General features: G+C 36.7%; 1 protein-coding gene across 1 annotated transcript; it reads right to left on the bottom strand.

Annotated features, from left to right (window-relative positions):
* Positions 1–11,835: 11,835 nt before the first annotated feature.
* Positions 11,836–12,759, bottom strand: LOC145795895 (F-box/kelch-repeat protein At3g23880-like). The gene has a single exon (XM_082880830.1). The coding sequence runs from the start codon at positions 12,757–12,759 to the stop codon at positions 11,836–11,838; it is 924 nt and encodes a 307-aa protein (XP_082736956.1).
* Between the last annotated feature and the right edge of the window lie 216 nt (positions 12,760–12,975).

Genomic DNA, 12,975 nt, shown 5'->3' with positions numbered 1-12,975 from the left:
CAATTAATCCTATAACTATTTATAGGGTAACAAGTAATTATGCCAATATGCTGCTAGAAGTCGGGCAACTTTTTTTTTTTTTTTTTTTTTTTTGATCAGCATAGAAAAATTTCATTAACAACATAAAATTAAAGGTACGGGAAGATGACATGCATCGAGAGAGATTCGGAAAGTACAAATTACCCCTACTGCTGCTAACTTAATCCTAACATTTTTGTTTTTTTCTTTCCAAAAATTCAAAAACAACATTTTAATATTTCTTAAAAGTGAGTTGTTTTTATCATACTTCCATGTTTGAATGTCATCCAGTAGAGCACAGTATGGGATCTCCCCTAATTTGGCCTAACTTAACAACAACAATGCTCTTCTTCGGCAAAACTTTGATATGAGGGAAAGGGAGAGAACCAGCAGTAAACCACATTTTCTGGAGGCTGGAGGATGGAATCCGGTGCTGAGAAGAAGGCGTGAGGCTAACCAAAACATTCGATCAGTGGATTTTGGAGTGTTTACTGTCTTTGTGGATGAGATCCCAAATTCAATGACCCCAAAGTGTTTGTTTACTCTGTTCAATAAGTTTGGTGTAGTTAAGGACGCCTTCATCCCGTCAAAAAGACGGAAAGCGACGGGGTCGAGGTTTGGTTTTGTGAGATACGAATGCAAGGTGGCTGCTGACATGGCGGTGTTGAAGGCTGATGGATTATGGTGCGATAATAAGGCTCTAAAAGTGAAGAAAGCAGAATACCAAAAAGGGGAGTTTAAACAGCAGGCAATGAAAAACAGAGGTGATGGCCAGATGATGCAGCGCCCACAGAGGAGTTTTGGGGACAGAAGATGGGATAATATAGGTCGAAGATCTTTTGCAGAAGTAGTGCAGAGTGGTGGAAGCAATGAGAAGTTGAAGACGGTTGTCAAGGCAGTTGAAGTTGGCAATGGGTGGCTATACGAGAGTTTAATAGTGAAGTTGAAACCAGGCACATCATTGGACGAGTTCAAAAAGGAGGTTGATAGAAGAGGTATGGAGGATGTAAGAGTCAGAGAAGGAGGAGGGAGGGTAGCAGTGTTAACTTTCAAGTCCCAGCAACATCGGAGGGAGGCTAGATCTAAGTTAGAAGAGTGGATGCTAGAATGGTGTGAGTCCATTATAGATTGGGAGAAAGGGAAGTATATTGAACAAGAAAGGTGCGTATGGCTCATCTGTATAGGTGTTCCATTTCATCTGTGGAGTGTTAATACATTCAAAGATATAGGCAAGCTTTGGGGTGAAGTTGTCCAATTGGATGATGACACTACTAATCAAAACTTTCTTCAGTGGGGAAAGGTACGAGTAATTACGTCCAGGATGGAGTTCATCAATACGGTGATTCACGTTGAATGCAATGGTAGTCTTTTCCCAGTTAGAGTTTATGAAGAGATTCCAGCAGCATTTAAGCCGTGCCATTACAACAGTTCATACAGGGATAATGAGGTTAGTGGTTATACGGATCATAATGAAGTAGATCAAATGTCAAAAAATGGTGGGTCAGATAAGGATGAATTTCAAGCTGAACACACAAGGATGGAGGAGCTGAGCAGAAAAGATGAGGCACCAGGTGATGATCAGGTTATGGTGGACCGAGAGGCAGGGGATAAAGGTGAAGGTAATGAGTGCCTGTCTCCATCAGCTGCAAAAGGAACTGAGGATGACATGGGAAATCACAAAGTCAGAGGAGCTAGTATGGAGGTTGGTATGGAGAATACGACAACCCCAAGAAATCAAATTCAAATTGTTGAAGGACATGTCTATACTCCTGGGTTTATTAGAAGCCTGAGTGGGCCAGAGATTTTAAGGCCCAACTTAAATTTAGAGGTGGTGCTGGAAGGGCCACAGGATGGGAATCAGGAGTTTAGGCCCACCACTGATCTTTCAGATTTAAGTGACTGTGCAGCCCATACTCAACTTAGGCCCCTTGTTCATCAAGAAGCCAAGTCTAGAGTAGCAGAACAAGCCAACCCAGTAAGAAGGGGAAAGACTACACAATCCGTGGTAAATAGAGCTAATAAGGTTGGAGGTAATCTGCGTCATAGGGCAAAACCGAACAAAAATCTGATCAACCAAAAAGGTGCATTGCAGAGGAAATGTTTCAAGCAAGGAGCCATTTTCAGAGCAGCAGCTGCGGCTATTTCAATGTCAGTAGAGCAGAGCCTTAACACCAGGAGGAGGAACAAGTTATTAAATGAAGCCCAGGCTACCATGGAAGTTGGGAAGATTCTGGGATTGGACTTTCAAGGGAAGGAGAAAGAGGTGATTGGCAAGCTGACTGAACTCGAACAGAAAGACTCGGAGAGGGTAGAAGGTAAAGGTGTTGCTCTGTAAGTCAGGGCAGGACTTACGGCAGGAGGTTTTTGGAGTTGTGCAGTTTTTATGATTGTATTATCTTGGAATATCAGGGGTCTGCGACGACCCGAGAAGAGATCAAAAGTTAAAAGTGTAATTCGGGCGAGGAAGGTAGATTTTCTTCTGCTGCAGGAGACAAAGAGAAGCTTAGTAGATGTTAATTTTGTTAAGTCACTTTGGCCGTGGAATCAGCTGGAGTTCATGGAGGTGGGTGCAGAAGGGAGTGCTGGTGGTTTGCTATGCTTGTGGAATCCACAGAATTTCGAGCTTAAGGAATGTTGCTGCTCCAGGAACTTCATTCTTTTATCAGGTTTGGCCCATCATTCTTTCAATTGTTCTCTTATTAATGTTTATGCACCTAATGATGTACAAAAAAGAAGTATACTTTGGAAGCTCCTATCAACACTGAAATCATCTTTCCCAAGCCCTTGGTGCATAGGAGGCGATTTTAATGAAATCAGATTTACGAGCGAAAGAAGGGGTTGTTCTCGTAGGGGAAGAGAGATGAAGGATTTTAATGAATTGATTGATAAATTGGAGTTGGTAGATATGCCAATGCTGGGGAGGCAATTTACTTGGTGTAATGCGATGGATGGTGATAGGTGGAGTAGAATTGATAGATTTTTAATTGATCCTAGGTGGCTGGAAGAGTTCAAGCTCAAACAGTGGGGACTACCTAGGAGTATCTCTGATCACTGCCCAATTCTCCTTATGGAGGATGAGAGGGATTGGGGTCCAAAACCATTCCGGTTTATTAATGCGTGGTGTCTGCACCCAAAATTTAAAACAGAAGTGAAAAACTGTTGGGAAGCATTCCAGGTTAGTGGTTGGGCAAGCTTCAGGCTTTTGAAAAAGTTAGGAAATCTGAAATCCCATCTGAAGAGGTGGAACTATGAAGTCTTTGGTAACATTGAGGAGAAGTTGAAAAAAGCAGAGGACGAATTGCATGAATGGGATTTAATAGCTGAAGGGAGGAATCTACAGGATGTTGAGATTAAACGAAGGATAGAAATAAGAAAATTAGTCTGGGATCTGAGTAAGAAGAAGGAATGGTTGTGGCTCCAAAAATCTAGAAGAGTATGGGCTGAAAATGGGGATAAAAATACCAGGTTTTTTCACTTAATGGCAACCAAAAGGCAAAGGTTAAACTTGTTAAACTCAGTTACCGTCAATGGTGTGACTTATGATGAGCCTGGGATGATTAAACAGGCAGTGGAGAGTCATTTCAAGTTCCTTTTCACTGAAGATTGGAAGAATAGACCAAAGCTGTCAGGTTTTTTCGACTCAATTAGTTCAGTTGACTCATCTGAGGTGTTAGAGGCAGAATTTCTGGAGGATGAAATTTGGGAAGCACTTAAAGATTGCGAGGGAAATAAAGCCCCGGGGCCGGATGGTTTTAACTTGAAATGTATTCAAAAGTGCTGGGCCATCATGAAAGGTGAGTTTGTGCAGTTGATGAATGAGTTCCACTCTAATGGAAAGTTAGTCCGAGGAATAAATAGTTCATTTATTACCTTAATTCCCAAGAAAGAAAATCCTGTGGGGTTGGGGGATTACAGGCCAATTAGCTTGATTACATCCGTATACAAAATCATAGCTAAAGTCTAATCAAGAAGGCTGAGGAAAGTGCTGCCTAAGATCATTAGTGAAGTTCAAACTGCATTCTTGAGTGGAAGGCACATTATAGATGCGGTGTTAATTGCCAATGAAGTGGTGGACTGGTGGAAAAGGTCAAAGAAAAAAGGTCTCATCCTAAAGCTGGATTTTGAAAAGGCGTATGATTCCGTAAATTGGGAGTTCTTGTACTCAATGATGAAAAACTTCGGTTTTGGAGAGAAATGGGTGGGGTGGATGAAGACCTGCATATCCACAGCTCGAATTTCAGTACTTGTAAATGGCTCACCAACTTCTGAGTTTTCTCCCATGAAAGGGCTTAGGCAAGGAGATCCGCTATCTCCTCTTCTCTTTAATATTGTAGCGGAGGGTCTGAACATTCTATTGGAAAGAGCTAAGGAAGTGGGACTGATTAGAGGAGTATCCGTAGGATCATCTGAATTGATAATTACACATTTACAATTTGCCGATGATACCATTATTTTTTGTGAAGCGGAGTGGGAGGAAGTTGTAGCCGTGAAAAGAATTCTAAGGTGCTTTGAGTTGATGTCTGGTCTCAAAATAAATTTCCACAAAAGTAAGGTTTGTGGTGTAGGTGTGCAGGAGGATATTGTTCAGGTCTTTGCAAACAAACTAAACTGTCTCAGTCAAAAGTTGCCAATGAGTTACCTGGGGCTACCTTTAGGTGCAAACCCAAGGAGAAAGGCTTCTTGGAAACCTGTGTTAGACAAGTTTAAGAGGAAGCTAGCTGCTTGGAAAAGAAGGTATTTATCCTTTGCGGGCAGAGTAACACTTATCAAGTCCGTCCTGTCAAGTTTGCCAGTTTATTTCTTATCAATTTTTAAGCTCCCAGTGGGCATTGCAAAAGCCCTTCACAGAATTCAAGCCAATTTTCTTTGGGGAGGATCTGAAATCAGGAAGAAAGTACACCTAATTAACTGGAAGGAGGTATGCCTAAGCAAAATTAAAGGTGGGCTAGGTGTGAGAAATCTTAGTCAGGTAAATGAATGCCTGCTAGTTAAATGGTGGTGGAGGTATGGCAAGGAGGAGTCAGCGTTGTGGAAACAAGTGATTTGTAGTAAGTATGGAGGTTTAGGTGGTGGTTGGTGCCCATTTCTTTCTAGTTCAGTGTGGCTATCACATACGTGGAAAGATATATTGTCAGTGGCTGTTGTTAACACTGCCCTGCGTGATTTCTTCTTGCGAAACTACAGGCTAGTTGTTGGAAATGGTAGAAGGTTGCATTTCTGGACTGACAGGTGGTGCCACAACCAAAATCTGAGTGTGTCTTTTCCCAGATTATTCACACTATCAGTTGACAAAGATGGAAAGCTGTTTGATTTTTTTCATCGAAGAGTGGCAGATCCCGACTGGAATCTGGTTTTCAGAAGACCACTTTTAGCATGGGAAGAGGAGGAAGTGCAAAAACTTAATGATCTTCTGCAGAGTGCGCCTAGGCTCAATGAAGGGGTGGTAGATTCTTGTGCTTGGCTAGGCCATCCGTCTGAAGAGTTCACTGTGGCATCAATTTGGAAGTGGATGGAAGCAAGTCAGGGGGTGGATTGCACAGTCACTAGGTGCATTTGGAATAATATAGCCCCACCCAAAGTTCAATTCTTGAGTTGGTTAGCGTGGAAAGGAAGGATAAAATGCTCTGAATTCTTGCAAAGAATAGGAGTGTTGAGCCCAAACGCCTCGGCTGTCTGTGTGTTCTGCAGATCTGGGGTGGAGTCCGTAAACCATGTTTTTCTACACTGTCCTATCATTTGGAAAGTGTGGGCCATGTTAGTGAATTGGTGGAATTATAAGTGGGTTATCCCTGGATCAGTGGAGGGATTACTCCTGTCGTGGTCAGGCATAAAAGTGAAGAAGAAGTTGCAAGCAGTTTGGAAGATTATACCTCTAACAGTCATGTGGTCTGTGTGGAAAAGCAGAAACGAATGTTTATTTAATAAGGCACAACCGGATTGGAAGGCACTGGTAGAACTGATAAAGGCTAGAGTCGCGTTGTGGGTTTCTACATCATTAAAGGGGTTTAATTATTCGGTGCAAGATGTTATCTTTAACTTGAGGCAAGTGTGTCACTGTGTGTAATTAAGTGTTGAATTGCTTCTGGTTTTGTGGTTGGTTAGTTGGTCTGCTCTGAAGTCTGTGTTGAGTTTGTCATAAATTGGTTCAGTTGGCTATGGAGTGTACTTTCAAGGCTCATAGCCAGAGGAGTGTCCATCTGCATCTCTGCTCTTATTCAAAGAAAGGTGTCTGGTTTGTTTGTTTGGGCTGTTGCTAGGCAATGTAGCTTTAGGCAAATCTGCTCCATCTGTATGCTCCAGCAGTGGTGACTTCTGCAGTTCTGTTGCAAGGATAGGTGTCTGGTTTGTTTGTTTGTGTGCTATACTTCAGTCCCACAGTTTCTGCCATGACTTTAGGCTGCAGGTGGTAGCTCTTCAGATTAGGTGCTGTAGCTCTGTTGGCTCAGTCAGAATTAATCTGCAGCTTGCAGGTTGCTGTTTTGTTCTGGTTTGGATTGTTTTTGGACTGGTTAGCTCTATCTGCTCTGGGCTGTTATGCATATCTGTGGTCTGCTATGTGGGTAGCTGGTGGGAGGTGTAATGCTAGTGCTAGCAGTATTTTGGCTGGGTCTGAATTCCGGCTGGTCCTTTGACCTTGTGTGGGTTTTGGTAGAGTTTCTCAATACTGGTTCAGTGGCATGGAGATGCAAGGTCTGCTTCGCTGGGTTGCCTAGGACTTATCTGTTGCTGGTCTGCTTGATGCACTAGGCTCTATCTGTGGTGCTGCAGTGCATCTCTGTGGGTGCTGGGTCTGCTAGATGATTGCTGTGCAAAGGATGAGTCTGGGATGGTTTGCTTTTGTTTTTCGTTCAGTATAGTGCAGTGTTAGCCTTGTTGTTTTGTAATGCTTTGGGATGCCTTGTTTCTGCTGCAGTTTTGCCCCTTGCTTTGTTGTTTGTTTTTCCTTTTTCTCTCTTGTTGGTCTCTCACCAACTGGAGGTTTGAGCTTATTTTAGCTCTTAGCTCCTCTTTATTGATGTTTCCCATTGTACCTTGTACGTGCTTCATCAATAAAGTTTTCTTTGCCGATCAAAAAAAAAACAATGCTCTTCTTCAGGGTTGCCAAATAGAGGACCATCATGCATCCAAACTGCTTTACTTGTTATTCTATTGTTAATTGGACCTGGCTCCTCTCCCTCCTCTCCGGTTACTGGACAACATAAATATATCTCAGAAATATATTTATCTAGTTTAATTGTACAATTTGGACAACAAAACTCTATTCACAGAACCTGATTGTGAACCAAAGAACGCCATTTCTTGGAAACAAGAGTGAATTTAACAAGAGTTTGGGGGGTAACCTTGAGAGTATTTCGATAACGATTTCTTCAGGAAGGTTTCCTTGCCACTTTTTCTTCCCTAAAATTGTTGGCAGAGCTAGGGTTTGCATTCTTCCCTTTTTACAAACCGTTCACGGGCTAGTTTTTTTTTTTTTAGCTCTCATGCATGATCAAATAGATACTATAATATATACTGGTTGGTGTGCTGTATTATTAAATTTGTGAAATATAAAGCTTGATTTTGATAAATTTTTAAAATATAAAATTTGATTTTAATTTAAAACTATATATATTTCCTTTCATATTGGGGCTCTTAGGTTCAAATTCCATCCAACTTATAAGATAATTATCAATATGTTCTAATAGTTTGAGTTAATTTTTATCAAATTCTATTGAAAATTAGTCTGAGTAAAATCGTTGTTAAAAATAATTTTTTGTAACGATTTTTTACATACATCGTTAAAAATTGACATTTAGTGACTTTTTTTTTTGTCATGATTTTTATAAATTGTAATTAAAACTTATAATTAATGATTTTTTTGTGACGAATTTTTCAAACTGTCGCTGAAAGTTAAAACTTAATGATATTTTTTTGTGATAATTTTTTAAAATTCTCGCTAAAAATTAATAATTAGTGACGTTTTTTAATAATGTTTGATGAAAAATGCTATTACTTATCATAGGACCTATTGGACTAAATTCGCCAATTAGGACCTATACATAAATCTCTCCATTTTATATTGTATTTCTTCTTTTCTTTTTTTTTTTAGATAGTGTTATATTGTGTATCTTATTCAATATTTGAATTATCTTAGAATTAGGAAGAGTGATTAATAAAAAGGGATTTTTTTTTTTTTTTAAGATCCTTTATATTAAGATTTTATAAGATAAAGGACATACAATATTTTCATAATAATTAAGGTCCTTCAACATTTTTACAGAAAAAATTCGACTCTGAGAAATTTCACTCACTCAGAGAAATTTCACCCGATTTAGAAAAATTTTGGTCCCGACACAAAAGAATTTCAATTTTAACAAAGAGATTTTGAAATTTCTCTGGTATGATCATAGAGAAATTTCATTGAGGGATCTTACCTAATCAAAAAAAAAAAAAAATCTTCGACCTCTCCTACTATACAAAGTCAGAGAGGGATATTTCACTAATTTTTCCTTAATAGAATCTTAACAATTTTATAATTTAAAGAATTAATTTTAATCTCTTAATTTTTTATTTTTTATTTCACCCCCTTCTTTTAGGACTCAATTGTCCCCCCATATGAGAATATTGTATCTGGCATCTAGATAGACTATTCTCTTAATCAAACACGAATTATGTTTTTATATTAAATTATTAATTCAATCTACATGACATGTCCCTAAATAAATAAGGAAAATGACATTTCAATGGTAAAATTTATCTTTTCGTGGTGATGTAGTTCTACCGTGTATATTGTGAAAATTCATTCTTGTGTTTGGTGTAACTCTTCTTTTATGTCAAAGTTACACAATTTTCATTTTTGTTTTTAATATTGTAATTATTTTGTGACTGTCACAATCACCTAATATGACTTGCTTTGTTATCCTAGTGCACCATCAACATACCGCCACAAAAATAGCTAGACTATTAAGACTTGTTATTTTAAAATAAAATATTAATTAAAATAATATTTAATTATTAAAATACCAACACTACATTTTTTGTGAGAACAGTGATATATTTTTGGATAAACTATAAATACACTTTTAAAGTTTGCTTAAAATACAAATTACCTAATGTGATTCTAAAAATTACAAATATCTCTTGTCAAAATTTCTTTATTTAACCGAATTAATAGAAAAAGTAAAATCCTTAACTACTCTTTTACGCAACAATAAATTTATCAAAATTATTAATTTAAAATATTTTTGACATTATTAAAAACTGTTAATTAACTTAATGATTAATTAATAAAAGTGATAATTTGTTATGAGATTAAAATTTTGAAGAAGCAGGATATAATTTTCAAAATTATATAAGACAATTCGTATTTTAAAAAATCTCAAGAGAGGTATATTTGTAATTTACACTATATTTTTTAAGGGGGACATAACAAGCAGCACATTGCTCCTGTTGCCAAATAATTATATTATTATTTTTGTTATCGGTAAAAAACAAAACAAAACAAAACATATGAGTTACAACCTTTAAAAACCAACTGTTCACAACCAAGTCACTCAGTTTAGCAATACATTATAAGCTTATTTGTGTAAATATTTATTTAATAATGTTACGATAATTATATTTCTTTGTCACGCTTAGTCTATCATATGAATTCTCATCACCAGATTACCACTAATGTCTGTTTTCGACAAAATGGTGTGGAATTACATGATAAATCAAATATAATATAAAATTATGATCACTGTATGATTATTGATACAATAAGGGCATGTTCGATTGGAAAGATTAAAGTATGGAATTGAGATTATTAATCCGTGAGTCCAATTATTCTTTGTTTGTTTTGACATTTTGGTTTAAGATTATTAATCTAATGGATAATTAATCCAACAAATTTATAGAATTATTAATAATGGGGTAGAAGTGGGATAGTGAATACCACACTAATTTGATAAGATTATTAATATCTCACTATTAGTCTTGTGAATCAAACATGGCCTAAGGGTGTGTTTGTTTGGAAGGACTGGATAAGGGGGAATTGTAATCTACCAGACTGCTAGTCTTGGAATACATTGTCCCAGACTACTTGGTTGGAATTGATTTATATCCTAGATTTGTTTCATCATGGGATTATATGTCTGGATTGGACAATTCTATTGAATCCTATCTTTGTTTAGGATATTATGGAGAATGATAAATGTTCAAAATACTATTTTGCCTTTTTAAATTATTTACTAAATAAAAGAAATATTAAATCTGAATTATAATTTTTTTTACTAGAACTTTTAAAAATTAAATAAATAGAATATTAATAAAAATTACATAAATTTATTTTAATTTGTAGTTGAGATTTTTAAATTTTATTTTACTTTACCAAGTATAATTAATACCATATTATTAAAATAGGTAATTTAATAAAGTATAAATAATTCAATAAATAAATTTTATTAAGTATAAATAATTTAATAAATAAATTTTATTTTTAAAAAGATATTAAATAGTAGAGGGTCAAAAATGTAATTTGATTACCGAATATCATGGGATGAGTTATCTCATGATTTGTATCCCCCCCATGAGGTACAATAGTCCATCATATTTGGGATTAATATTTCGGTGCAAAAAATTTCAATCAAACAACGGACTAAACCAACTATTAGTCTGGATGGACTATTAGTCCTATCCCATGTGTCAATCCTTCCAAACAAACACCACATAAATGTGGGAGTTAGACTTATAAGCCATGTTTATCTGACTCTTTAGGTAGAGGGATTGAACTAATAGTCTGTGGGGCTCACTTAAAGAGTGTTTGGTTGGGGACATGAGTGAGAGGATTAACTATCCTGTTGGACTAGTAATTCTCCCATGTGATAGGACTAACGAAGTCATGGGAGGGTTGAGATAAAAAATTTAGTGAGAGGATTAATTTTATATATTAATACTATGTATTACTAATCTGGTGATATGCAAACAAATACTCTTTATCCTACATCTGTAACTTAATACCACCACACTAATAGTCTCCTCACTCAATCTCATCGTATTCTCAATCTCTTCCATCCTATGGAGCCAAACAAGCGAGGCCATACATCCATATTTTTCTGGATGAGTGATTGTGGTGAAAATTCAATTTGTGTAGTATGAGATTTACATGTAGAATAAATTTAAGTCACAAAATGATAATTCTAAATAATTTATGAATAATTAAGTTGAGATAACACACATCATAATACAAAGTAAAACAACTGATTTCAACTAAAAACAACTCAAATCACATATTAAATGGTTAAGCACAATATTCCAACGTGATCTGAATATCTATTAATCAAAAAGCAAGCATAATTGATCTCTAATCAAATTTATTATTATTATTATTATTATTATTATTATTATTATTTAAAAGTTCTATTAATCGTATGTCACCTCTTCACATGGATAGCTCTTCCGAATCTGACTCTGTATGTTCTTCCTTTATGAAGCGCAACTCACCATATTTCCAATGATCTCTTACCTTTTTAATTTTTCGCCAAGAGCCTGAAAGCCATGTTTCGACATATGTTGCTTCTCCCCTCAACTCTTCCTCCTCCCAATTGTTGTCAGGAGGTGTAACTAAACTTTCCTCATATACAATTGCATTCAAATAGTTACGTTTGTTTGGAATTCTAACTTTCCTTTGAGAGTTGTCAATAGGATTGTAAGCTCGTATATGATCCATGGCAACTTTCATTAGAACTTCACCATTCTTTGCAAAACACAATGGCACTAGCTCATCATAAATATTTATATTGGGAATATTTGATAAGATGAACATAGTAATCCAAGATTCTTGCTTACCATATTCTTTCATTGCCAATACCTCAACAATACCCACATGATCAGCTCCTCACAGCAACGAACCATACAAAGGCATCCTTCCAAAACTCCCAAACCAAATAGAATATCTCCACCTCCAATCTTAGGCTGTGGCATTGGTAACTTCTTGAATTTGTTCATTCGTGGATTGAAGTAAACGATTTCATGGGGTGCGAGGAAGTGATCCGAACTTTTCTTAGAAGCAAACCAATGTAGATTTTCATTCAGCACGGGCCCTGAATTCACACTGGAGAAACGGTATGGGAAGTGAACTTCCGTCCAAGTTTTGCTTCGGAAATTACCAACCACAGCAAATTCACCACCATAACTAGGAGTCAGATGAGAAAGGGCCATTACAGCCTTGTACTCATTACTCAAGGAATCAAAGCAAAGCCCAGAAACAATAGAGTAGGCCTCATCATGCAAGTCCTCGTATCCCAGGACTTTCTTCGAACACCTGGTGAGCGGATTCCATAAGAACAAATCATCGTGAACCCCAATAAGAATCAACCCATTACACGAACCAAAGATTTCAACATCACCATGAGATGGGTTTTTTTGGTTTGGTTTAGGAACGCGTTTCACGCAACAATCTTCATCGATGGAGTAAAGAGAAGAAAACATTCCACAAACGAGAACCTTGTGTTTTGGAACAACGCTTTTCACAGAACCTGATTGAATCAAAGAACGCCATTTCTTGGAAACGAGATTGAATTGGAGGAGTGATTTGAGAGGTAATCTTGAGAGTATTTCGATAAGGATTTCTTCAGGAAGGTTTAGTAGATTCAGATTGAGTTCTGATGTTGCTTTGATTTGGGTTTTTTCATTCTCTCTTCTTCTTCTTCTTCTTCTTCTTCTTCTTCCTCCACGACGCTTTCTCTTCCTTAAAATTGTTCGGAGAGCTAGGGTTTGCATTGTTCCCTGAAATCTGAACAATGAGCACTGTTTTGCTAATACACAAGGGTTAGCTATATATATTTAGGCCAAATTACACCTTTTGAACCTTGGGTTATTTTAGATGTTATGCGTTTAATTTTAACTATTAATCTTAAATTTTATGTCAATTTACTCTAATCAATAATATTATTAGTGATTTTTATGATAAATTATTATCAAATTGGTTGATATTAA

Source organism: Camellia sinensis, chromosome 7 (assembly GCF_055761805.1).
Source record: "Camellia sinensis isolate YWXY chromosome 7, ASM5576180v1, whole genome shotgun sequence".
Classification (NCBI taxonomy): domain Eukaryota; kingdom Viridiplantae; phylum Streptophyta; class Magnoliopsida; order Ericales; family Theaceae; genus Camellia; species Camellia sinensis.
The sequence above is the reverse complement of the archived record's forward strand: the minus strand, read 5'-3'. Positions and strand labels throughout refer to the sequence as shown.